Source organism: Schistocerca gregaria, chromosome 10 (assembly GCF_023897955.1).
Source record: "Schistocerca gregaria isolate iqSchGreg1 chromosome 10, iqSchGreg1.2, whole genome shotgun sequence".
Classification (NCBI taxonomy): Eukaryota; Metazoa; Arthropoda; class Insecta; order Orthoptera; family Acrididae; genus Schistocerca; species Schistocerca gregaria.
Genome location: NC_064929.1, coordinates 224,304,984 through 224,332,392, shown reverse-complemented (window position 1 = coordinate 224,332,392; position 27,409 = coordinate 224,304,984). Strand labels below are relative to the sequence as shown.

The window sequence follows — 27,409 nt, the reverse complement described above, 5'->3', positions numbered from 1 at the left end:
AGAAGATATGCAGACCGGCCTTGCATGTGTTATCAATGATCAATGCTTGCATTTTGATACACTTTATGGTGAGGTAGGAAGAGCTACAATTTTTGCAAAAAAATTTCTCTCTTTGTCAAATATTTAGTTAGACTGGTCTTCAAGCAATTTATGTTATTACAGCTACTTCTTGGGTAATCTGAAGGGAACTTTTAGAGTCTTGTGTGCTTGCATGACCTATGAGGAGAAAGTGGTGGACTGCTCAACTTCTTCCACATTGTAAATGGCATTGTCTCTAGAGCTATCAACCACACACTGTTCACAGCTTAAACTCCGTGTAGTGTGAGACTGCCCATTCTTTCAACACATAAACCTACTACAGTTTGTGTGTTCACTAGTATGCGTGAAGCCCATTAGCCTTTGTTGAACAATTATAACAACAGGACAGCTTGTTTGGGGAGATACTCGGATTTTCACAATTAGATGACAGTTGAAAATGTGGATACAGTTTTTGTTTATGATCAGTGTCGTCCAACTTTTAGAGCAGTGGTACTATCCTGTACTGAAACGTGTCCCGATTGTGCCAATCCCACACGATCTTCATTTGCAAACATAATGATAAATTCAAGAATCGCATTTTACTCTTCATATTTCCATCCTTGAAGAAAGAATAGTAATACATGAGAGAAAAGGAACTTACATTGTAATTGCAGTAACACAAAACTAACATGTCACCATTTGGAAGCTCTAGCGTATGAGAGGAATTAGTCAAAAGGAGTGTTCTATGAATAGCTCATCCCGTCCCATTTTACCATTTCCACCTTTTATTCCATCAACAGTTTATGTGACTGTTCTGGAATCTATGAATGCAGTGTTTCTGTGTAAGATTTTGTTCATGGATGAAGCATCATTTACAAATCATGAGAAAATAGATTTTCACAATATGCACTATCTGTCCACTAGAAAATCCACACAGGTTGAAAGAAATGGATAAGCAGTTACCTTGGTCACCCAGTATGCTGTGCAAACTTTATAGTAATCATATCATTGCTCCCTCTTTCACTGACAAGAATTTTAAATGTATCTGGCTATGTAGTCCCCAACAGAAGTTACTAGGAAACATCACAACTGAGATAAGGCAATCCATGTGTGGTACCAACATTACTTCCTGTTTCATCCAAATAACTACAGCTCTTAACAGATCCGGAACAATTAAGCAACATTTTGAGCACCTGATATGACTTTCATAATGATGTACACTCGAACCATAACCAAATTAAGAGATTACTTACTTTTGGAACAGTACGGCAGATGCTGTTATCTTGATACTAAGTTCCACACACTATGGGTTTGAAATACCCTTTGAAGCCATAGAAAAAGATATATAGATCCATTTAAAAATAACTAAGTTAGTGTCATAATTTGGCAGTAATAAACATTAAAAATTTCTTATGTATGTCAGAAAATTCACCACACCACTTGCTATAACTTAGTGAAAACCATACCTTGATATATTTTCTACTTTGGTGTATGTTTTGTATGGTGTGTTTTAGCTACTTCATCTTGTATTTTTCCTCATTTATGACTTATCCTGTGTAGCTGAGGTTGATGTTTTGAGGCCCAATAATGATATCTTAGTTTGTAACAGGTAGAACAGTAAACAGATTCATGTAGCAGCTATTTGTGCATATTCCAAAACTACTATGATACCTCCTGTTCCTGAGGTTTCTTTCTTTTTTTTTTTTTTACACCATTACTTTTTTCTATATTCTCCAGCTCATATCATTTGGTGAACTGTTAATCGACATTTAAACTTACTGGCTCTTGAGGACAGGTCCTTACAGTCAGACATTGATGACCCTGGAGGCAGCTGCACAGTTTGGAGAACTCGCAGGACTGCAATATCACCCGCAAGCTCGTCTGCGCTCTCAACAAGGTAGGTAGGAGGGTCAGTGAGTGTGTGGCTGTTGCCGGGCCTGCAAAGCACTGCAGAACTGCCCCATATACTTGGTGTTTTTGTAATTAACTGGCTCATTATGTGACATTATTTTATCAGAATTGTATATTAATAAAATGATGCAGTAGGAATAATGGAAGGGGGAAAGGTAACTACTCACTGTACAGTTTATATGTTTAAGGCAATTTCTCACCATTAGAGGTGAAAAAAGAGCTCTGTAAACACACTAGCAAGTACTATGACATCATTTGCAAACTTGCTGTCCCCATAAACTCAGTTACTTAAGAAAAACTTGTTCAAAACTGCTGTAAATTGTTAAAATATTTAATCTCTATTCAGATAATGTCTAACAATTATGTTACAAACACCATACAGAAAGGACCAGTTTAAGACACAAGTGACACAAACTGGGGCTGGGGGTGCCAAACAGAGGCACCACAACCACAACTACCAGCATTCTAGAGAGGACATATGACAACTAATAGCAGATGCTTGGGGCACCAAGCTGAGAGATGCAAGATTTGTATGTATAGTGTATTACAATTAGTAGTGGATACTGAAACAGATGAATGTGGATGATCAGAAATGTGGGAGAAAGTAGGGGAGGAAGGGAGATAATAAGTTGCTTGTGCAGAAAAATGTTCTTTAAACAGCCCTTCATACATGTATTTCATGTATTTTAGATAATTCATCAAGTCCGTGATGACGTACAAGAAAACTGGACGCAAGGATTAAGTGCAATTGCTTTTTGGTTACAATGATGTTGCTTTGGGCCCAGTTCTTGTCTAACGGAGCACAATTGCATTCTGTGGTGGAGGTGGAATGAACAATAATACAAGTATTTTATTTGCATTGAACAAATTTTGTATGTTTTTTGTCTGAAGGGGAGACTGCAGTATCAGACTTTATTCACACATCTTCTTCCTTTAACGGAGTCTATCTGCACACTTGAAATCATCTTCCATCTCATCGTAACAACACCTCATACATCAAGCTTCCACATAATCCACAAAACCTACAACGCTGGATGCCCCATTGAATCTGACTATTGTGATCTCTCTGCAAGAATTTCTGCTCTTGTTGACCAGTACCTCCAACAACTTGCCTGAAACCTAGCCTCTTACATTGACAATATTAACCACTTCCTTCACCAACTTTCTACCATCCCTATCTCTTTATCTTCTTAATCCCTACTAGTCATGGTTGATGTCACCACCCTACACACAACATCTGTCATGCCCATGACTTTGCCACGATCATACATTACCTCTCCCAATGTCCTTCAAGACTCCAAACCTCCCATCTCTTTCCTCATATACCTTACCAACTATATCCTGACCCACAGATACTTTTACTTTCAACAGAAAATTTACAAACTTATCCACAGCATAGCCACGGACACCTGCACGGAACCCACCTATGCCGACATATTTATGGGCCATCTAGCGGAAATCTTCCTAGTGTCCCAAAAGTTGCAATCCCTAGCTTGGCTCAGATTCATTGATGATATCTTCATAATCTGGACTCAGGAACATGACACCTAATCCACATTCTGTCACAACCTCAACAATATTTCTCCCATCTGCTTTGTCTGGTCCTCCTCATCTCCAATGGGCCATCTTTCTGAATTTTGACTTCTACCTTTCTGATGGGTCCATCCACCACTTTGTTCACATTAAACCCATTAACCACCAACAATTCTTGTATTTTGATAGCCGCCAAACCTTCCATACAACAAAAATCCATTCCATACAGAATACCCAACTGTGGACAACACATCGGTAGAGAAAATAACTCTTTTGCCCAGTACGTTTAAGGCCTCGCAAAGGCCTTTAGACAGGCAATACCCCCAAACCTAGTCCACAAACAGATTTCCCATGCCATATCCTTAAATGCCCCAAGGTCTCCCACCATTACCACCAAGAACCAGCCACAAAGGAGTGCCCCCTCATCAAACAATGGAATAACTGAATCATATCCTTCACAAGGGCTTTGATTATCGCTCACTCTGTCCTGAAGCTGGGAACATCCTACGAAAATCCCCCCGCACTTCCTAAAGTGTGTTCGATCACCCAACCAACCTACACATCATCTTAGTCCATTCCTATGCCACTTCCACTCTGAAGTCTTTACCACAGGGATATGATTCCTGTGGCAGACAAAAGTGCAAGATCTGCCATCTGCCCAATCCACCCTTACCAAGCACCTCCTACTCCAGTCCTGTCAAGCACTTATCCTCACCATCTGAGGCCAGGGCACCTATGAAAGCAGCTATGTCATATCAACTCTGCTGCGAGTTCTGCACAGCCTTTTATTTTGCGATGAATGCCAACCAATCATTCATCAGGATGAGTGGCCACTGCCAAACTACTGTCAAGAACATAGTTGAACAACCAGTGGCACACCATGCTCAATTTCAATGGCTGTTTCACAACCCAAGCCATCTGGAACCTTCCCTCCACCACCAGCTTCCCCGAATCCACAGATGGGAGTAATCCTTACAACACATCCTCTGCTGCTGTAATCATCCTGACCTGAATCTCGGGTAACCCACTATCCCCACAAACTCCATCCAACAGTTTGCCCTTCCTGTGTTCCTCTTCCTACCTTCTGCCTCCCTCTCCCTGTATCCGCCCCACCCAATACTATCCCCACCACAGCAAGCCCCTCTGGCACAATATAGCACTGGTATTGTCAGTCTAGCTGGCACAATGTGGGGACATAGGTATGTGTGTATCGGTTTGTGTTTATAATAGAGGGAAACATTTCACGTGGGAAAAATATATCTAAAAACAAAGTTGATGTGGCTTATCAAACAAAAGCGCTGGCAGGTCGATAGATACACAAACATACACACTAAATTCAAGCTTTCGCAACCAACGGCTTCTTCTTCAGGAAAGAGGGAAGGAGAAGGAAAGACGAAAGGATGTGGGTTTTAAGGGAGAGGGGAAGGAGTCATTCCAATCCCAGGTGCGGAAAGACTTACCTTAAGGGGAAAAAGGACAGGTATACATTTGCACACACACACATATCCATCGGCACATACACAGACACAAGCAGACATTTGTAAAGGCAAACAGTTTGGGCAGAGATGTCAGTCGAGGCGGAAGTACACATGCAAAGATGTTGTTGAAAGACAGGTGAGGTATGAGTGGCGGCAACTTGAAATTAGCGGAGGTAGAGGTCTGGCGGATAACGAGAAGAGAGGATATACTGAAGGGCAAGTTCCCATCTCCGGAGTTCTGACAGGTTGGTGTTAGTGGGAAGTATCCTGATAACCCAGACTGTGTAACACTGTGCCAAGGTGTGCTGGCCGTGCACCGAGGCATGTTTAGCCACAGAGTGATCCTCATTACCAACAAACACTGTCTGCCTGTGTCCATTCATGCGAATGGACAGTTTGTTGCTGGTCATTCCCACATAAAAAGCTTCATAGTGTAGGCAGTCAGTCGGTAAATCACGTGGGTGCTTTCACACGTGGCTCTGCCTTTGATCTTGTACACCTTCCGGGTTACAGGACTGGAGTAGGTGTTGGTAGGAGGGTGCATGGGACGGGTTTTACACCGGGGGGCGGTTACAAGGGTAGGAGTCAGAAGGTAGGGAAGGTGGTTTGGGGATTTCATAGGGATGAACCAAGAGGTTATGAAGGTTAGGTGGATGGCACCTAACACACGAGAAATGCAATATGGCTAAGCAGAAATGTGTAAAGAATAAATGGAAGAATTTAGAAGCATGTAGCACTAGGGGAAAGATAGATTATTACATACAGGAAAATTAAAAATGCATTTGGAGAAAAGAGAAGCAGCTGCATGACTATCAAGAGACCAGATGTGAAACCAGTTTTAGCAAAGAAGGGAAAGCCGAAAGGTGGGAGAAGTATGTAGAGGGCTTACACAAGAGAGATGTAATTGAGAGTAGTATTATAAAAATGGAAGAGGACATAGATAAAGATGAGACTGAGAAGAATTAGACAGAGCACTGATAGACCTAAGTCAAAACAAGGCCCCGGGAGTTGACCACATTCCTTGAAAACTACTGATAACCTTGGGAGAGCCAGCTATAACAAAATTCGTCCATCTGATGCGCAAGATGTACGAGGCAAGAGAAATACCCTCAGGCTGAAAAAAGAATATAATAATTCCAATTCCAAAGCGAGCAGGTGCAGACAGGTGTAAATATTACCAAGCTATCAGTTTAATAAGTCATAGTTCCAAAATATTAACATGAATTCCTTCCAGAAGAATGGACAAACTGTTAGAAGCCAACTGTGGAGAAGATCAGTTTAGAGTACAGGGAAAAGTATGAATCCATGATGCAATACAGATCCTACAACTTCTCTTAAAAGATAGGTTAAGGAAAGCCATACCTACAATTATAGCATTTATGGACTTAGAAAAAGCTTGTGACAGTGCTGACTGGAACACTCTCTTTGAAATTCTGAAGTTAGCACAGGTAACATACAGGGTGCAAAAGGCTATTTATAACTTATAGAGAAACCAGAAAGCAGTTGTAAGAGTTGAGGGGCATGAAAGGCAGGCATTGGTTGAGAAGGGAATGAGACAGGATTGTGACCAGTCCCCTATGTTATTAGATTTCTACATTACTGACAAGTAGTAAAGAGAACAAAAGAAAAAATTGGTGAAGCAGTTAACATTCAGGGAGAAGAAATAAAAAGTTTGAGGTTTCCTGATGACTTTGTAATTCTGTCAGAGGGAAGAAAAGAATTAGAAGGGCAGTTTAGTGCCTTGAAAGAAAGATAAAAGATGAACATCACCATAAGCAAGAAAAAGAATCATGGAATCTGGTGAAATTAAATCAGGTGATGCTCAGATGATTAGATTAGCAAAAGAGACACTTAAAGTAGTACATAAGGTAGATATTTGGGCAGGAAAATAAGTGATGATGGCTGAAGTAGACAGGATATAAAATGTAGACTGGCAATGGGAAGAAAAACATTTCTGAATAAGAGCAATTTGTTAACATTGAATACAGGCTTAAGTGTTAGGAACTCTTTTGTGGATGTGTTTGCCTGGAATATAGCAATGTATGGAAGTGAAACATGAACAATAAACAGTTTAGACAAGAAGAGAATAGAAAGTTATAAGATGTGGCTCTAGAGAAGAATGCTGAAAATTAGTTGGGTAGACAACATAATTAACAAAAAGATACTAAATAGAATTGGTGGGAAAAGAAATCTGTGGCACAACCTTACTAGAAGAAGAAATCAGTTGATAGTACACTTTCTCAGACATTGAGCGATCACCAATTTAGTACTACATAGAAGTGTGAGAGATAAAAATTGTAGAGGGAGACCAAGAGATGAATACAATAAGCACATTCAAAGGGAAGTAGGGCGCAGCAGTTATTTTGAGATGAAGAGACTTGCACAGAATATAGTAGCATCGAGCGCTGCATCAAACCAGTCGTTTAACTGAAGGCCACAACAACAAGTGGTACAACTCATCAGCACCACCAAGTATGCAGATGACCTGCTGGTGTTAGCCAAAAATCAAAGACAAATGCAACATGTAATGAACCAGCTGGTGGATACTATAAGAAAATACAGGATGAAAGTCAACACTGAACAATCAAACTGACGAAAATTGAGAATGTGATGCAACTGAAGTACTTGGAAAGCTTGTTGACAAAGGATGCCCAATGCACAAGTGAAATTTGAGCATGGATTGGTGTGGTTAAAACCACATTCAGCAAGAAGAGCACTTGGCTGACCAGCAAGTTGGGCATGGAATTAAGGAAGAAACTGAGGAATTGCTACATCTGGAGCATTGTGCTGTATGGAGCAGAGACATGGACCATGAGAAAAATTTAGAAAAAATACCTGAAAAGTTTTGAAATGCAATGCTGGAGAAGATCAAGAAGACAGATCAGAGACAAATGATTATATACTGAAAAGAGTAGTAGCGAAGGAAACTGTGCTGTATACAATTATTCAGAGGAAGTCCGACAGGATCAGACACATACTCACACGTAACAGGCAAATACAAAATTTCATAGGAGGGAAATCAAATGTAATACAGGATAAGGAAGAAGAATAATTCAATATCTGGATGACACGAAAGGTAAAAGGAGGTGCAGCACACTGTAGGAACATGCTCAAGACAGGTAACATTTGTGTCAGAAATTCTCCATACAGTGACACGGACGTGCCACTAGACATAATACAACATAACAACAACAATTAGAAATGTGTGTTGCAGATTTTAAGAGGGGTAACAGCCGCCCACCCATCCTTCATACTCTTCTTCCCTTGTAGATGCTCAAACTGACAAGCAGACCTCCAGTACTGGTCAAATGAATGTTTTCTGGGCTACCCCCTTTGTGGGTGGACTACACATTCTCAGGATTCTTTCAATGAATCCATCTGGCATTTGCCTTTCTATTACTAGTTTTATGAACTCAATCAACTTTAAATTACTACAGATGCATATTCCCAGATATTGCTTCTTAAACCTATTACAATAAATTCCAAGTTGAACTGTGCTTTGGAGTTTTCATTAAACTGTTGGTCTTCTTATAAATACTTGGTTAAGTAGTTCAAAGATCAGAGGAAGATAGCAGCACAGCACCTCCAGTAAGATACTGTTCTTGGTAAAGTACTATGGTGTTCGGACCAATGTTTGAGTTGAGGCCAGCATATCTTCGCTTAACATTATTTCAGACAGGAAACAAAAGAACATTGCTTGCTTAGATGAGTACATCATTATTTCTTATTGGCAGTTGACACTTGCCTTATTCCAATTGTGTAAGGAAGAAAAGAAATTAAGTTCATAATCACATGAGGTAGTATTCAGGCTGTCACCTAACTCACTCACATTAGAAATGGCACACTCACAAGGTAATGAATCCATATCACAAACGGCAGAAAGACAAATTAGAGACAATACCTGAAGTCAGAGTTGTCATATGCCAGAACTCTTAACCTTAAAAGAAGAACTAAATGTAAACAAGTGAACTGGGATTGGTGGACAGATGATCCAATGGAGCTATATGAACAGCTTCGTGTGGTACGCTGCAAAGGAGTTGTTGCAACATTCAGCCATTATTTATTTGGGACAGTGAGCAGTGGCTATGCACATGTCACTCACTTATAAAAGATCAAGTAGGCTGTCTGGTAATGGAGCAGAAGTATGGTCGTGGGGATAGGGTGAGGGTACAAATTCTAGAATGTCACCTAGGCTTGATTACAGCACGCAGGTTTGGATGGATGTAGGTTGCTTTGAGGAGAGCACCAAGGAAAGGATGAGAAAGCTGAATTGGCATATGCTTGAAAATTATCTTGTAAAGGCTAACTTACATAGTATCAATAACCACTATTAAGTGAAAAATCTCAGAATGTGCAACAACCCGCTGCCCTCCTCCTAATGTATCACTCCTCTAGGGGCTGCAAAGACAGGACTAGAGCAATTATAGCACTAATTATAGACTAACAATGGCACTACATACATGAATAGAATGGGAAGGACCATTGACCTGTAGTGCATGGTAAGTACACTCTGCCATGCACTTCAGTGGTCTGCAGAATGTAGTAATACAGAGGATAGACTAGTGTAGAGAACTGGATAAAACAAGTGTTCAAGATTCAAGACCAGAGCAGCATGAAATTTTCTTATTGAACATCTCTTGAATGCTGATCACTTATTTGCCTGTTGCCTCTATTGCTCGTATTAGCTTCCTCCTGGTACTTACATGACAATCTTGTCATTTCTGCTGGCTTTGTTCTAAAATATTCATGTATTGTTATACAGAGCTGTGGCTGTGGCTGCAAATGCACCAAATGGTGTACTGACTGTTGTTACATAAGGCACCAAGTGGACCGTGATCTTCAAGTCAAAAGGCTAGTAGTACTGATGTTGGCATCAACTCCACATGCCACTGACCTGGTGAGTAACTACGCTGATCAGCTCTGTTACCGTTGGGTGCTGCAGCACAATCAGAGGCAGAATTCTTCACAAGGGGAGATCACAGAGACTTCCAACATGGACTAGTCATTTGACATCACCTGAGTTACAAGTCCATTAGGGGCATTCCAACCCTTCTAAAGGTGGCCCCCAAGTCTACTGTTGGTGAGTTTTTGTTGAGTGGAAATGTGAAGCAACAACCACAGCTAAACCAATACCAGGCAGACCTCATGTACTGATGGATTGGGACTTTTGAGCACTGTGGAGAGTGGTTGTAAAAACACTGTATGAAAGTAACCAAAGAAATCGGTTGTCAGTTCCAAAGTGCTGCCAGCAGCACAGATACCACAATGACTTGTGTGTAGGGAGTTAAAAATAATGAGGTACAATAGTTTAGCAGCTCCTGATAAGTCACACCCTTCTATACTCAGTGCTAAGCAACACTTGATACAGTGTATAGAGTGACAATACTGTAAACCAGGGCTCTGGACTTACAGTTTAGGTCTGGCGAATGACTGGAGAATGTTACCCACCACAAAGTGTAGGACCAACAGTGAAGTATGGAGGAGGCAGCGTTATGACATCGAGATATTTCTTGTGATTAGAGTGTCGTCCCATTATTGTGCTTAAGAAAATGCTAAATGATGAAGGATTTTACAGAGCCTTGTATTGCGTACAGTAGAAGAAAAGTTCAGAGACAATGATTGTTTGTATCAGCATGACAAAGCACCCTGTCATAAAGCAGCATTTGTGAGGCAATTGTTTAAGGACTGTTACATTCCTGGAATGGACTGGCCTGTCCAAGGTTCCCATCTGAACAAAAGGGGATTTTTGGGATGAGTTATAAAGTCAAATTTGCTCCAGACCCCAGTGCCCAACACCCAACTACATTTTCTGGTTGTGGATCTTGAGGAAGAAGGGGCTCCCATTCCTCCACAGACATTTAGACATACTTAGACACCTCTGTGCAGGCATGAAAGAGGAGCAGCATGGTCAGGATATGAGAGGGGGTTGGAGAGGCGAGTTTTACAAAATTAAAGAATGAAACTCATTGAAATTTAATACATTCTTGGTACTCAGAGAAATGCTCACCTTAGCAGCCCGTCAAGGTGCAGCATGAAACAAATAGAATAGGACATGTGAGAGGTGGTGGTTCATGATTGTGTAGCTGGTGGCAGGTCAGGGTGAACTGGGCCAAAGGCAGAGTGCACACTACAACCACTGTTTGAAGGCTGAAGCCCAAGAGAGCATCTACACTGCGCTCTCCTCTCCAAGATGTTCCAGCAACCACAAACATGACCTGCTTCTTATGTTTTCTATTGGTTAAATGTATGGTGTGGCATGCTAGTTTATTCAGCAGAGAGCTGATGGAATTAACTGCTTCTGTCTTGAAGGACAGGTTGCATTGGCATGTTGGAACTGTGGAAACTTTTGCTTGTAGCATCTCGCAGCTTCAGGGCATGAAAAAAAAAAATTAATGTTGTCAATGAAGTGTTAATGAATTACTTCTGGTAGCTGGCCATCTTGTACATCCTTCTCCTCTCTCCCTCCTAGGACGGAGTGTCCACATGCATTTTTGGTTCCACACAATTTCTAGACAGACATGACTTAAATATTATGGGGAATGCCATGGCAAATTGAGAAGTAGATATCCTTGATGTTGGGAAGCACCTTAAATCACTTAATAAAAGTGAGGCCTGTGGTCGAGATCGTATATCGGTTAGGTTCCTTTCCAAGTATGCTAATACATTAATTCCTTACTTAGCAACTGGATACAAGTGCTCACTTTTCGAAAGATCAGTCCTAAAGGCCGGAAAGTTGCATAGGTCACACCAATACATAATAAAGGAATAGGAGTAATCTGCTGATTTACAAACCCATAACATTAAAATCAATTTGCTGTGGGATTTTGGAACATATACTGTGTTCAGATACTATGAATTACCTTGAACAAAGTTATTTATTGACAAATAGTGAATATGGATTAAGAAAATGTCATTCTCATTAGACAACTAACTCTTGATTCACAGTAATGAGTGCTATCAACAGTGGATGTGAAATTAATTCCGTATCTTTAGAATTCCAGGAGGCTTTCAACACCACGCCTCACAAATAACTCAGATTAAGTGCCTACACAGTATTGCCTCCATTGTGTGGCTGGACTAGTGATTTCCTGTCAGAAAGCTCAAAGTTCATAGTAACTGACAGAAAGCCTTCAAGTAAAATGGAAATGATATCTGGCATTCCTCAAGGAAGTGTTATAGGCCCTCTGCTATTCCTACAGTATATAAATGATGTAGGAGACCATCTGAGCAGATCCCTTGAATTGTTTGCAAATGATGCTGTTATTTACCATCTTGTTAAGTCATCAGATGATCAAAACCAAATGCAAAATGAATTAGACAAGATATATGTGCAGTTTGAAAAGTGACAATTCATTTTAAATAATGAAAAGTGTGGAGTCATCCACATGAGAACTGAAAGTAATCTACCAAATTTTGGTTACACAATAAATAACACAAAGATAAAGCCTGTGAATTCAAGTACATACTTAGGGATTACAATTATGAGGAACTTAAAGTAGAATGATCATATCTATAATGTCCTGGGGAAAATGAACAAAAGACTGTGGCTTATTGGCAAAACACTTACAAAATGGAACAGATCTACTAAAGAGACTGCCTACACTATGCTTGTCTGCCCTCTTCTGGAGTGCTGTAGCATGATATGCGATCTGCATCAGATAGGATTTGCAGAGAACACTGACAAAGTTCAAAGAAGTGCAGCTCATTTTGTATTATCTCAAAATAGAGGAGAGTGTGCTCCAGATATGATATGCAAATTGTGGGTGGCAATCATTAAAACAAATACATTTTTGCCCCAATCACCTCCATACCCGGTAAATGATGTATGCAAGCAACCGGTTGCTTGAAGTTTACTGCAATAAGCCTCGACCAGGTTTCAATACAATATACCACTAAGGGTATCTTCTTCAGAAAAGGTAAAGTTGCATTACATTAAAATTATAAGCTTATAATGTGTGCTGAACTGGTAAAGTTAAATTATGGATAAAGTCCTCCATGGAATACAGCTAAAAGTTTTACACAGGTTCAACTCGTTATAAGAGCAGACATTGAACACTGATTTATTGCTGCACATTTCCTGCATTGTGCATGCAAGGACCATGGCTTGTTTTCCTGACAGGGGGATTCGGATGTCAAAATCCTCTGTGATTTGTTTATGATGACATTATAACCCCACCAATCGGTGTCTGCCATTTTGTAGTGTGGCAGTGACATATTGTTGAGCAACTACAGCAGCATGTCAGTAAAGACCTGAAGATGACGAATGGCTGTATTGTTGAAATATTGTGCAGCTTTCACAACATTATCCAATGCAATGCCCATGAACCACTGAAGCATATCAGATTTTATTACTATGAAATCTTGAATAATTGCCTCATTGGATAAACAAAGTTAACTTGTAATAAAAAGCCATAAATTCAACTAAATACCTAAGTATTACAATTATGAACAACTTAAATTGAAAAGAACACATAGAAAATGTTGTAGGGAAGGCTAACCAAGGGCTGCGATTTATTGGCAGGACACTTAGAAAGTGTAACAGCCCTACTTAGGAGATTACCTACACTACGCTTGTCCGTCCTCCATTAGAATACTGCTGCGTGGTGTGGGATCCTTACCAGGCAGGACTGACGGAGTACATTGACAAAATTCAAAGAAAGGCAGCACGTTTTGTATTATCAAAATATGGGAGAGAGGGTCACAAAAATGATACAGCATTTGAGCTGGAAAACATTAAAAGAAAGACGATTTTTCGTTGCAACAGAATCTTCTCACAAAATTCCAGTCACCAACTTCCTCCTCCAAATGTGAAAATATTTTATTGACACCGACCTACATAGGGAAGAATAATCACCAAGATAAAATAAGGGAATTCAGAGCTTGTACGGAAAGATATAGGTGTTCATTCTTTCCATGCGCTATACGAGATTGGAATAATAGAGAATTGTGAAGGTGGTTCTATGAACCCTCTGCCAGACACTTAAATGTGATTTGCAGAGTATCCATGTAGATGTAGATACTAAAATGCATATTCAGGCCTTATTTACCAAGTACGAAGGTTTACTAATAACGACAAACGTTATTATAGCTTCTACTGCATTGTGGCGTCAGACTAGGGGCTTGAACCATGAGGTATTGAGGTGTTCAGCTGGTGCAGCTTTCCTATGATCATTTGAACTTGACAATAACAAACCACATTTAGAAAACACAGTTTATGATGTCAGCACCAGCAACGGTTGCTATATGCATGTAGGCATTGGGAGGGGGAAAATAAGGGTGGCACCACATGTATTGCAAAGGCAACAGCTGTATGCCAGGCCATGCATTCTCACCATTTGGTATGCTGCTTGTCGTAAGTGTTCACAGATGAAAGAGGTTGTGAAATAAAAGAGCTCTAGTAGTAACTTACAATTTGCACTAGTAACTCACTATACTGTGCTGTCCCATTACATTTTTGTAGAGGAGGCCATGATACACTGTTATTCTCTTCAGAGTATGGAGGAAGGCCATGTGAATGAAATACAAAAATTGTATATAGCCTAGAAGGACTTTGTAGAAATAGTATATAGATGAGAGTTCTCTTTTTGTACCGAGTGAAGTGTAATAAGCCACTACCTGTGTGTTGCAGCCTGAGTGGTGAGTGTGGGTCTCCACTTGCTGATGGAGCACACTATTCCATGTTGCCACCAGTTGAGGGAACTTTGCAGGACCACCAGAGAATACAGAAGCACACAACTTCAAGAATGTCAATAGAAGTAGAAAAGATATGAAAGAGACTAGTTGATTTTGAGTAAAGATCCATATTAAGAGCTATTGTCATGTAGTTGTGAATTGTAATTGTTTAAGTCTCTGGAAGAAAATACAGTGCTTAAAGCAAACTCAGTATCAGAAATAATTTACATGGCTAAAGATAGCAGAAACACCACTCCCTTTCAGTGAAGCACTCACACTGAGGAAAAGACGCACTGCAAGAAGTCAAGTTGGAACTGATCAGCAATGCCAGCTAACAACTATTATTACAGGTGATCATCTATTCAGTGTTAGCAAAAAGCACATTCAATCAGCCAAAGAGAAGATGGTGTTACAACTGGTGTTATGTACAGTGAAGCATAGTAGCACCAGGGAACATGACAAACATGACAGATGTTGACCATTATGGCCAGGAAAGTGTATGATAAGTGAATGAGAGCAGATGAAGGGAATTTTGAAGCATGTAAACAGTTTTAAGTGACCAACTGGCAAGGGCAACAACTGACATTAGTTACAAAACAACAAGACCTATTGAATCATAAATAGTGGTCTTTGCTCACAAAGTAAGAAGAATTCACTCACAGAAGGAAGAGTTAAGTTGTTTTTGACATGTAAAATTGCAAAGAAGAGTGGTGGCTGCAAATATTGGACGACTGCAATCAGTGCTGAAGACAGCAGGCATAATTATGAGGGACACAGGTAGCTGACGACACTGCAGTGATGTTGACAATGTGATCTATGAGTAGATGATAATCTTTTCGGAAAAACACCCAACTTATGAGTCTCCTAAGTAATAGCCGACTTCCCAGTAAGAATGACAGGGCTTGATGGTTGGTATAAATTATAGTTTTATATCTCCAAAACAGAGTCTGAAATTTCTTTATACTCCATATTATAGCCAATAACTCTTTCTTTGTTGTGGTATAATTTAACTCATGTTTGCTCAGTGCTCTGTTGGGAAATGCTAAAATATTGCGGTCTTCTAATGTCAGATCCCACTCTCCCTGAAACAATTCGCAAGAAATTCCATATTCCAATGCATCAGTACTAAATGTAAAAGGCTTATCCATTTGTGGATGTTCCAAAATAGGTGCATCTAGCAACTGTAACTTAATATTATTGAATGCTTCCAATTGTATTTTGGTTTTTGTTTAAGAAGTATCAATAGCCTTGGATTGTTCATAGGTTGCCCCCATATGTACCGCCTATAAAATCCTGCTACACCTTGAAACAATCTCAATTGCTAGTTGCTACATATTCCTTTGCTTCAGGACACTCTTTGATAGCACATCTTCATTCTGGTTCAGGTTTTATCCCATTTATGTGTACCAGATGTCACACTCTGCTTTGCTGAAAAGTGATTTAGAATGCTTAATTGTAATACTTTTAATGTAAAACCTATCCAAAATTCTTGTTAACAGATTACAATGTTCATCCCAAGTCTTTGATACTAGTAATATATTCTCTACATACATAATTAACTTTTTTAGCTTCTTCAGTTGCCACATACAGCCAGTGGGACGTTACTTTTCTGTTTGTACTATTGCAACATGTATTTATTGTATTATACGTATGACTTTGTCTATTGCCTCAATGGCCCAACAACAAGAAAATTATTCTAGTCTATTCTGTTTGGCTTTAAGTGCAATTACAGTTTCTTCCACTCTGTAACCATGTGTCCAGTATGCAGGAAATTTTAGCTGCCTCCAGAATTTTTCCTCAGTGATACTTTTTCGGTAATCTTGGCTACAATGAGGTGTTCTGTTCACTGCATCATGGTGGCCATTGCTCGTGACCTCTCTGCAATATCTTCCAGAAATAAACGTAAGTACAAAGGTTATACTCTGTTTTCTGTAATTATTTATCATCATTGTTGTTGTAAATAGATCAACAAATTATGTTACAATAACCTAACACTTAATTCTTAATTATTTCCAAGAGTAAACTATCAAGTTTAGTCAGCTGGACACAGGAAAATCTCTATTTGGATGATTAGTGACTAAAACCTACAATTACAGTGCTCATTTATGATGTCCATATACCATGCCATTATCAAAAACTATTTGAAATAATACAAAAATTTTGTTTGGACCTGAAGAGGTTAGTAGATCTTTACCTAAAGCTGCATGCAAAACTCTATTGAATGTGGCCAGTGAACTATTTCATCCAACTGGTAACACTTTAAATACAAACACCTTCATACAAAAATCTGTGTATTTTCTTCAATTTTTGTCAGTTATGACCTGCCAATACCCCAAGGTGAGATCTATGGAATTCAAATACTGTGCTTGTTTGAATTTTGACAATAATTCATCGATACAGTCTGGTCTGTCTCATTCCATTTTTATGTCGTTATTCAACGTATGCATGTCCAGGACTAACCTGACTCTGACGGTAGGTTTATGTACTACTACCAGGGGATTATTACATTTACTAAGACTATGTTCAATAATATCGTTTTTGAGCAATGCTGTTTGTATATTCAGCAGTACAGGATAAAGTTTACAAAAACCAGAATCCTTTATCTTAAAGCAATATATATGTCTCCAAGAACCCCTGGTTTATCTGAAAACAGCTTTCCATACCATAACAATTTGATATCAGTCCTCTTATTGAAACTTCCTGGCAGATTAAAACTGTGTGCCGGACCGAGACTCGAACTCGGGACCTTTACCTTTCGCGGGCAAGTGCTCTAATGACTGAGCTACCCAAGCACGACTCATGCCCCGTCCTCACAGCTTTAATTCTGCCAGTACCTCGTCTCCTACCTTCCAAACTTCACAGAAGCTCTCCTGCAAACCTTGGAGAACTAAAGCCGTGAGGACAGGGTGCGAGTCGTGCTTGGGTAGTTCAGTCATTAGAGCACTTGCCTGCAAAAGGCAAAGGTCCCGTGTTCAAGTCTCGGTCCGGCTTACAGTTTTAATCTGCCAGGAAGTTTCATATCAGCGCACACTCCGATGTAGAGTGAAAATTTCATTCTAGCCACCAACCTTATCTCATATTTTCCATTACTTATTACTCCACTATCCCTAAACAGTAGTGAATAACACTGATTGTTGCAATTAAATGTCAATTCTTTGGCTTTAAAATCTGAAATTACTTCATATGCATCAAGCCAATCAATGCCAAGCAATAACTGATAATTGACATTGGGCACTTCTAAAAGTGTTTGCAGAAACATAAAATTCCCCAGGATTAAAGGTAATCTTACATCTTGTTTGTACTGTTTTAGAAACTTTAATACTAATGATGTATACTCTAGTCAATGGAAGTGTATAATATACCATCTGGGGTCTTACATCATTAATAATGACTCTGAAGACATAAGATTTCACTTCATGAGTCAACATGCTCTCTTTTGATGGTTTATTTCTCCCAATACTATTGATTTAAAATTATTCACATTGTGTTCTAATTGTTGTTCTTCTAAAATCCACTCTTTCACTTGAACTGTTTGCATAAAAGAAACCAGCTTGGCACATTCTGGATCACAGTCCAGGTTCCAGGACATTGTCCATTTTCCACCACTATCACTGGTTATGACACTATAATTGCACTGTTCTGTGGATTACTATTGGTTACAGAATTTGGAACCAGTGTGTGCTTGTTTGAGTTTATGGATAAGTGCTAACTTTCTTGCCCCTTTTGTGGCTTATTTTTGACCATCCAACAAACATTCATTTCTATATTCTTTTGAAATCTATTGTTATTAGTGTCTGCTATATTTGTGTCATCATTTTGATTCATGCTTGATTCTCCATGACTAAAATCACCGTGCTCTTTGTTCATTGCATCTAGACTTTCCACAAATGTCAACAAATCATCTATTGTGGAGCATCCCCTGTACAAAATCTTCTTTTCAAAACCTATGTGAGGTGTATCTCCTCTATCGGATTATCTAAACATTTTGATTGTGTTAGATGTCATTCAATCCTAGGAACTGTTATAGTATTTGGTATTAAACAATTCTAACTTAACTTCTCTTGAATTCCCTGCAACCAGCATTTTTTCTTCAGCTTTTCCTGAAAATTGGCCCAGGATGCAAACTTGTCAGAATGGGTTATTCCTCATTCTGCCACATCATGTACTAAATTACTTAGTGCAAAGTCTATCCATTTTGTGTCTTACCATTTTTGTGGCAAGGATCTTGAAAATACATTCAGAAAGTATGTTGAGAGCACATCCCCATCTGGCTTGAACTTACGAAAATGCTTTGAGAAATTCATGGTACTCCCTAATTGCAACTCTTCTAATAGATTTAGGTTTTGGGTACTAATCGCTTGTTCTCCTGACTTTAGTGCTTTATCAGGGGCATCCCATAATTTTTAACTTCCCCTTTGCCTAGTAGTATCACCCCCACACGTGTAGATACTACTCAAATTTTCAGTCTTTTCTTGAAACCTTTGGTCTACTAAGCCTGTATGCTTTCCTCTAAACTAGTTGTAGATTCATTTGACACAACAGTGTCACCAGACCAGCATTTTGATATGTGTGCACACCTCAGATTCATTCCTTTACATCTTTATGTTATTGTTCCACAAATTCTCTGACCTTCACCACATTTCCATGAAGCTCCTTAACATATTCATCTAGTTCCTTCCACACTAAGATGTACTGTGATGAAATCTCTCTGTATATTTCTTCAGAAAAAATCATTTGTTGCAGTTCTGTAACATGATGACCTTGCTCCTTGATGACTGTGGTCACCTCTTCCTTCCGTAGCCTAAGAATTTCGTCAATAATTTTATGTAAATTTTGGATTTCCTCACTTAACTCAGTTATTACTCTTCTGTTACTTCTTTTCATTTCTTTGATCCTTTGGAAGTGTTGTAACGGTTTTTCATCTCTCATTCTAGCAGCTTCCTTCTCTCTCTTTCTAGCCTCATCCTGAAACACTAGGAGTCACAGGAGATTGACTGATTCCATTTTCCTTGTAATTTTAGGCATACACTAAGTCACCAGTTGAATAACGACTGAATCATTTTATGACATCTTTCACAAAATACTCACTTAAACAATACTGTGTTCCATAAAGATATGCCATTCCAAACAAATGGCACTATGAAAACTGCTCATCCAGAGTGGTGAGAGGAAACTGTGTCACAGTGTCAACAATCTGCATCACAGTGTCGCGGGACTGAATGGCACAGTAGTAGGCAGTTGCACAACATGCAGCTTCTTGTGTCACACCACAGCAGTTCATTGCACCCGTTCTTGGCTTAACGTGAGCAGCATCAGTGTCGCCACGGCTTTGTCAGCATCCTAACTGTGCACGCTGTCTTGCAGTACCGACTACAGCTATCCGATATTTGTAGCCACCTTCTTCTTAGTAGTTTTATGTATCAAAAACTCTGTCACTTCTGTCAGTGACTTCTTATTTGGCAACCAAAAATCACTCTTTATGGCTACTAGCCTCTTGTTATTTTGTAACTAATGTAGGAGGTTGCCCTTGGCAATGCCGTATCTCTTAAAATTGCCCACTTTAACCCTGTTTACATTCTTCAAAATTCTCTTCTTCTGCTCTCATTCACTTGCAGCAGTCTGTCTAACAGTCGACATATGTCACGTTTATTATGTACCCTGATGTTGCTGGGCTTCACCGTACTTAACGCCAGATGTAATGCTGCCTTCTCTTTGCTTGCTGGATTCCTGTATGTTAACACTGGAGTGATGGTCACCTGTAGTAATAGCTGTGATTTGGCTGCACTGGTCAGTTCTTCCTACTTGACTTCTTACAGTGCTTCTTTTCCAAAGTGTGAGCAGTTCACTGAAAGTGAGTGGGGTTTCTGCTATCTTTAGCACTGTAAATTATGTCCCAACAACGACTTTGCTTTAAGCACTATTTTCTTCCATAATTACACATTTACAATTCACAAGCACATGACAATAACTCTTAATCTGGACCTTCACTCAAAATTAACCAGTCTCTTTTGTGTCTTTGCCACTTCTACCGACGTTCTTGGAGTGGTCTACTTGCGTATTCTATGATGGCCCCTCCAAAGTACCCTCAAATGGCGGCACCATGCAATAGTGTGCTCCATTAGCAAATAGAGATGCCTGTTCATTGCTCAGGCTGCTACACACATAGGTAGCGCCTTATCTCACTTGATTCTGTACAAAGAGACACCTGTTGTCAGTGTACAGTTTCTGCAAAGCCCATCTAAGCTATATGTAATTCTTGTATTTTGTTCACGCAGCTATCCTCCATACTTTGACAAGCCTAAAGGTGTGCAATGGCCATTTCCATGGAAATGTTACCTGACACTGCTGTTCAACTATTCCCGTTATCTTACTGCTCCTACTGAAGGCAACATTAGAAAGATACCAACATAAAAATACAGGCATCGTAACACTTGTGCATTTCACTTCCACATTACTTCCTGGGCAGGAGGCTTCCCTTTTCCGTCACATTAATTCATATTCATTATGAATCATTACATCTAATGTATGTGATATCTTCATATCAATATCACTCTACAACTTCCACCTACATCTCTGCTCTACAGAAGTTGACAGCAGAATGCAATACGGAGGAGCGTGTGGTCAGCACATTGCTCTCCCAGCTGTTTTGTAGACTTTCCAGAAGAACCATTTACTTCACAATTGAGGAGCTCCTCAAGTGATATCTTGAGGCTGAGTGCACCCATACGAGTCCTTCAACAGAGGAAAAATCCTTGGCAGCACCAGGAACCAAATTCGGATCCTCTGCATGCAGTATTCTATGCTGACCACTCAACTATGGAGGCGTACAGCAGATTATAAGTGATGGCATCATCATGTTAATCATAATTCTTCATTAAATTACTGTGCCCGGTAAATTATCGTTGTGTAATCCCTCATCAGCACTAGCACTGAGTTCCAGTTTATTTATTTAATGTAAGACATATCACACATCTGTAAAACATGAAACAACACTTGCAAAATAGAAGACATTAGCTGAACACTGCAGAAGTAGGAGATATAAATTATAAGAGAAGGCAGAGAGAAGAAGGTTCAATACTTTCATCTCACAGTCTGCTAGGTCACACAGCAGCCTAACATTTCCAGGTGCAAATCGTAGCAGTGACTTTATGGTGCACCTCCAGACCAAGTGCCACTTACTTCCACTAGTAATCTGATGGACACAGCCAGGTTTGGGCAACATAAAGAATATGGCTTTCCTTTCAGGTCTTACATGCTAGTGTAGCATCTGTACCTGGTCTTGAAACGAAAACTCATTCCTACCCAAGCTTTAAAAATCAAATATCACTTCTCGGTATACCAATGGTTGTGGTTCCTTGTAGGTGTGGTGTAGAGTCACAAGGAGTGGAAAACACAAAGTAAAAATGAAATTGAACAAATACTATGACTAGTTAGTACACACTGTTTGTGCTAATGCACATCTTCCCAGCTACAAGGTTCTGGAAGAGATACAAAGCTCTATCAATTTTGAAATCCTCCTCTGTCTTGATTTGACTGTCCCTGCTCACAGTGTAGGTTACTACCACAGTGACCAGTTTCTTTACAATATATGCAGTAAGGGTCATGGGATGCACCAGCTGTATGTCCCGGTCACTTTCACCTCTGGCAGTTTAACTTATTTGTAAACACGTGGCACAGGTCATTACTGCCTGATGAAGTCAAAACAAATTGCTCAACTTTCTCACATAATAGCACAAGCTGAACTGCCTCGTACAAAGTGGAAGGTGATGCCACTTTGAATTCACCTCCAACCTGCAGATTGATACTGTTGGCAAACAAATCTATTGCTCTTGCCTCCACTTTCTCTCTTAATACACCATTTCCAGTGAGTCTGACTCCAAGGAATACAAAATTGTACAGATCCTGAACTATGAACATATCAACTCAAGCCTCTGTCTCAGGGTACAGAATTTATTTCTTGCCTAGCATGGAGAGCTGCATCAAACCAGTCTCAGGACTGAAGACCACAACAACAACAACAAGACAATCACCATGTATGTATCACTGAACACTGAACACTGCTGGTTTGGAAAAGAATAATCTGCCGGATAGCTTGAAGTCAGATTGGGAAGTTTATATTTGTAAGGTCCAATTACTAACATGTTGCAGATAATGGGGCTCTACAGTTCAGTATGGGGAAAATGCAGACTGATCTATTAAATGAAATTTCAGTTGTAAAAACCAACTACATTCAAAGACAGATGAAGGACATTAAAATGGATATAGACGGTGTAATTATGAGGAAGTTAGCTCAAATCGGAACCATAATGTACAAAATTAGAGATGAAGTATGCCTCATGGATGAGAAAACATGTGATTTTAAAAAGTCAATGAAGCTAAAAGTGGAAAAGGATTCATTACTAATTCAAGGGTGGTGTTAATAATTGTTTGCTGAAGCTGAATGCACTTTTGGGGGAAACACGAGATGTACTTCACAATATGTCTAAGAGAACTGTAAATTGGTCTTTGCAAAAACTCAGTTGGGTTTGGAGGAGATGAGCTTGAAAGTAGATGTGTTAGTGATGGATCGGGTCTTCACTATAATAAATCTACCATGTGGTGGACCAGAATCTTCAATATGCTTTCGTAACAAAGGAAAGAACCACCTGACAGATTCTCTTGCAGCAGGTAAAGACAGCTGCACACCAGGAATGTCTCATGTGTGAAAAATGAAACTAGTGGAAAGCAATTAAAAAGAAAATGTGCAACAGTAGGCAAAATTGTTAAATGACTTGTTTACCAGTTATGAGGCAGTTGAAAAATGTTTTGTAAATAGCTTCTGGAGTTAATCAGAACCGACAAAACTTCAAACAAGTTCTTAAATAAGCCAATTTATAGACACAGCAATAAAATAATGAGAAAGTTTCATGTATGTGAAATGACTAAACTGATGCACAAAACTTGACCACTGGATGTTCTAACTGAAATTACAATGGTCAAGTGACGATTTCCAGAACTGATGCAATGGGACTTAATACACACCACAACCAACCCAGTAGACAAATTCTTGGATATTTGTAGCTTCACCAGCAGGCAAGGGAATGGGAACTACAATGTAAATTTTACTTAAAACAAAATGAATCAATCCAAAATATTTCACAGGCACAGAAGTAAAAATGAAAAAGTTAACATAGGGAGAATAATGAGGAAGTAAATTTTAGACAACATGACAAGGAGTAAAGGTTTGAACAACCCACAAAACAATGGCAACATAGCCACAACAGGAGAGCTGAAAACTAGATTTCTCTGCATTTCAGGTCCAGATATGTCAATCTAAACCAGTATGGAAAAGGAGAAGATAGGTAGCAAATTCGAAAAATATAGTCAGTTAGAAAGGAAGGTTGAAAGTATGAAAATGGAGATTGTAGAGGAGGGCAATAAAGCAGGGACAAATCAGATCCAAAGTAATAGCAAGGAAAGAGAAATACATGGGAAATATGTATCAAATGACAAGAAAATCGGAGTAAAAGATGTATCTGATTCAGGGGATGATGAGGCTAATGATGGAAAACTTTTGAAAAACAATATCGGTATCGGTTTTGAGACCAGAGGCAGATACGACCTTGGCAGAGATTGACCGTAATCTCATCTCATTGAATCAGACTTTGAATGATGAAGTCGAAATAGATTGTAGTACAAAAGATCAAGACATAAATAAAATAGAAAGAAACTTCCACATGGGAAAAATATATTAAAATGTGCCTATCTACCGGCGCTTTCCCACTTGGTAAGTCTTGGAATCTTTGTTTTTAATAAAACATCTAGACAGGTATACTAAAGATGAATGGTGTTTATGTAGTCAGAATTACAGGCATCAGAAGCGTATTTCAGAGTTTGAAAAGGCTAAGATAAGGAATGAAACTGATAACAGAACTAGGTGTGGCGGAATTACTTCACGAGTTAATGAAAGGAGATAACAAGGCTCAAGACTCTTTGACAGAGGAGATGAATATAGTGCAGGTGCACAAAAATAGAAAAGAATCCATGAAGAGAAAAATGTTTGGAGGATGAAGAAACAGAAACTATTCAGCCAGTCTTAGAAATCGATGTTTCATCTACATCTACATCTACATGACTACTCTGCAATTCACATTTAAGTGCTTGGCAGAGGGTTCATCGAACCACAATCATACTATCTCTCTACTATTCCACTCCCGAACAGCGAGCGGGAAAAACGAACACCTAAACCTTTCTGTTCGAGCTCTGATTTCTCTTATTTTATTTTGATGATCATTCCTACCTATGTAGGTTGGGCCCAACAAAATATTTTCGCATTCGGAAGAGAAAGTTGGTGACTGAAATTTCGTAAAAAGGTCTCGCCGCGACGAAAAACGTCTATGCTGTAATGACTTCCATCCCAACTCGTGTATCATATCTGCCACACTCTCTCCCCTATAACGCGATAATACAAAACGAGCTGCCCTTTTTTGCACCCTTTCGATGTCCTCCGTCAATCCCACCTGGTAAGGATCCCACACCGCGCAGCAATATTCTAACAGAGGACGAACGAGTGTAGTGTAAGCTGTCTCTTTAGTGGACTTGTTGCATCTTCTAAGTGTCCTGCCAATGAAACGCAACCTTTGGCTCGCCTTCCCGACAATATTATCTATGTGGTCCTTCCAACTGAAGTTGTTCGTAATTTTAACACCCAGGTACTTAGTTGAATTGACAGCCTTGAGAATTGTACTATTTATCGAGTAATCGAATTCCAACGGATTTCTTTTGGAACTCATGTGGATCATCTCACACTTTTCGTTATTTAGCGTCAACTGCCACCTGACACACCATACAGCAATCTTTTCTAAATCGCTTTGCAACTGATACTGGTCTTCGGATGACCTTACTAGACGGTAAATTACAGCATCATCTGCGAACAGTCTAAGAGAACTGCTCAGATTGTCACCCAGGTCATTTATATAGATCAGGAACAGTAGAGGTCCCAGGACGCTTCCCTGGGGAACACCTGATATCACTTCAGTTTTACTCGATGATTTGCCGTCTATTACTACGAACTGCGACCTTCCTGACAGGAAATGACGAATCCAGTCGCACAACTGAGACGATACCCCATAGCTCCGCAGCTTGATTAGAAGTCGCTTGTGAGGAACGGTGTCAAAAGCTTTCCGGAAATCTAGAAATACGGAATCAACTTGAGATCCCCTGTCGATAGCGGCCATTACTTCGTGCGAATAAAGAGCTAGCTGCGTTGCACAAGAGCGATGTTTTCTGAAGCCATGCTGATTACGTGTCAATAGATCATTCCCTTCAAGGTGATTCATAATGTTTGAATACAGTATATGCTCCAAAACCCTACTGCAAACCGACGTCAATGATATAGGTCTGTAGTTAAATGGATTACTCCTACTACCCTTCTTGAACACTGGTGCGACCTGCGCAATTTTCCAATCTGTAGGTACAGATCTATCGGTGAGCGAGCGGTTGTATATGAGTGCTAAGTAGGGAGCTATAGTATCAGCGTAATCTGAAAGGAACCTAATCGGTATACAATCTGGACCTGAAGACTTGCCCGTATCAAGCGATTTGAGTTGCTTCGCAACCCCTAAGGTATCTACTTCTAAGAAACTCATGCTAGCAGATGTTCGTGTTTCAAATTCTGGAATATTCCATTCGTCTTCCCTGGTGAAGGAATTTCGGAAAACTGCGTTCAATAACTCCGCTTTAGCGGCACAGTCGTCGATAACAGTTGTGACAAGAAAATACGTACACTTACAGGTTCTGAGAGCAAGGTATTGTCAATGTTCAAAATTTGTTACATAGGCTAATGACCAAGATATTGGTAATTATTTATGTCACTGGTGTAAAAACTAGAACTGCAACTGTTGGGTTCGGCATACCCGTAGCAAAAGAAATGTTAGAAGAATTGCAAAGTCATTGATTTCAGTTTACAATGATTTGCTTTATTGTGAAAATATTAATAAAAGATGCTGTGTTGAGCACTGATTTTATGATGAAGTATAGGATAGTACTAAGTTATAAGAAAAAATGGTTAAAATTCGAACAAGAAGGCAGAAATGAAGAATAGAATTCAACAGGAAGCTTGGTTGCAAACAAAAAACAACACATTTGCATGTTATAACTATACCAGAGTCAATTAGAGATGGGCTGTTTCACTCATTTAACAGTGCATAATATACCAGGTGATCGAAAAGTCAGTATAAGTATGAAAACTGAATAAATCATGGAATAATGTAGATAGAGAGGTACAAATTGACACACATGCTTGGAATGACATGGGATTTTATTAGAACCAAAAAAACACAAATGTTCAAAAAATGTCCTACAGATGGCGCTTCATCTGATCAGAATAGCAATAATTAGCATAACAAAGTAAGACAAAGCAAAGATGCTGTTCTTTACAGGAAATGCTCAATATGGTCACCATCATTCCTCAACAATAGCTGTAGTCGAGGAATAATGTTGTGAACAGCACTGTAAAGGGTGTCCATAGTTACGGTGAGGCATTGACGTCGGATGTTGTCTTTCAGCATCCCTAGAGATGTGGGTCGATCACTTGCGACTTAAGGTAATCCCAAAGCCAATAATCACACGGACTGAGGTCTGGGGACCTGGGAGGCCAAGTATGACAAAAGTTGCGGCTGAGCACATGATCATCACCAAACGACATGCGCAAGAGATCTTTCACACATCTAGCAATATGGGGTGTTTTCTTTCTTTCTAATAAAACCTCATGTCATTCCAAGCATGTGTGTCAGTTTTTACCTCTCTATCTACATTAT

At 39.5% G+C, this 27,409-nt stretch overlaps 1 protein-coding gene across 1 annotated transcript in view; it reads right to left on the bottom strand.

Annotated features, from left to right (window-relative positions):
* LOC126293259 (uncharacterized) overlaps positions 1-27,409 on the bottom strand; it is a 130,376-nt gene that overhangs the window by 17,557 nt on the left and 85,410 nt on the right. Inside the window, exon 4 of the mRNA XM_049986375.1 lies at positions 1,798-1,965. Within this exon, the coding sequence (XP_049842332.1) occupies positions 1,798-1,965 (168 nt within the window). The remainder of the gene's footprint in view (positions 1-1,797; positions 1,966-27,409) is intronic.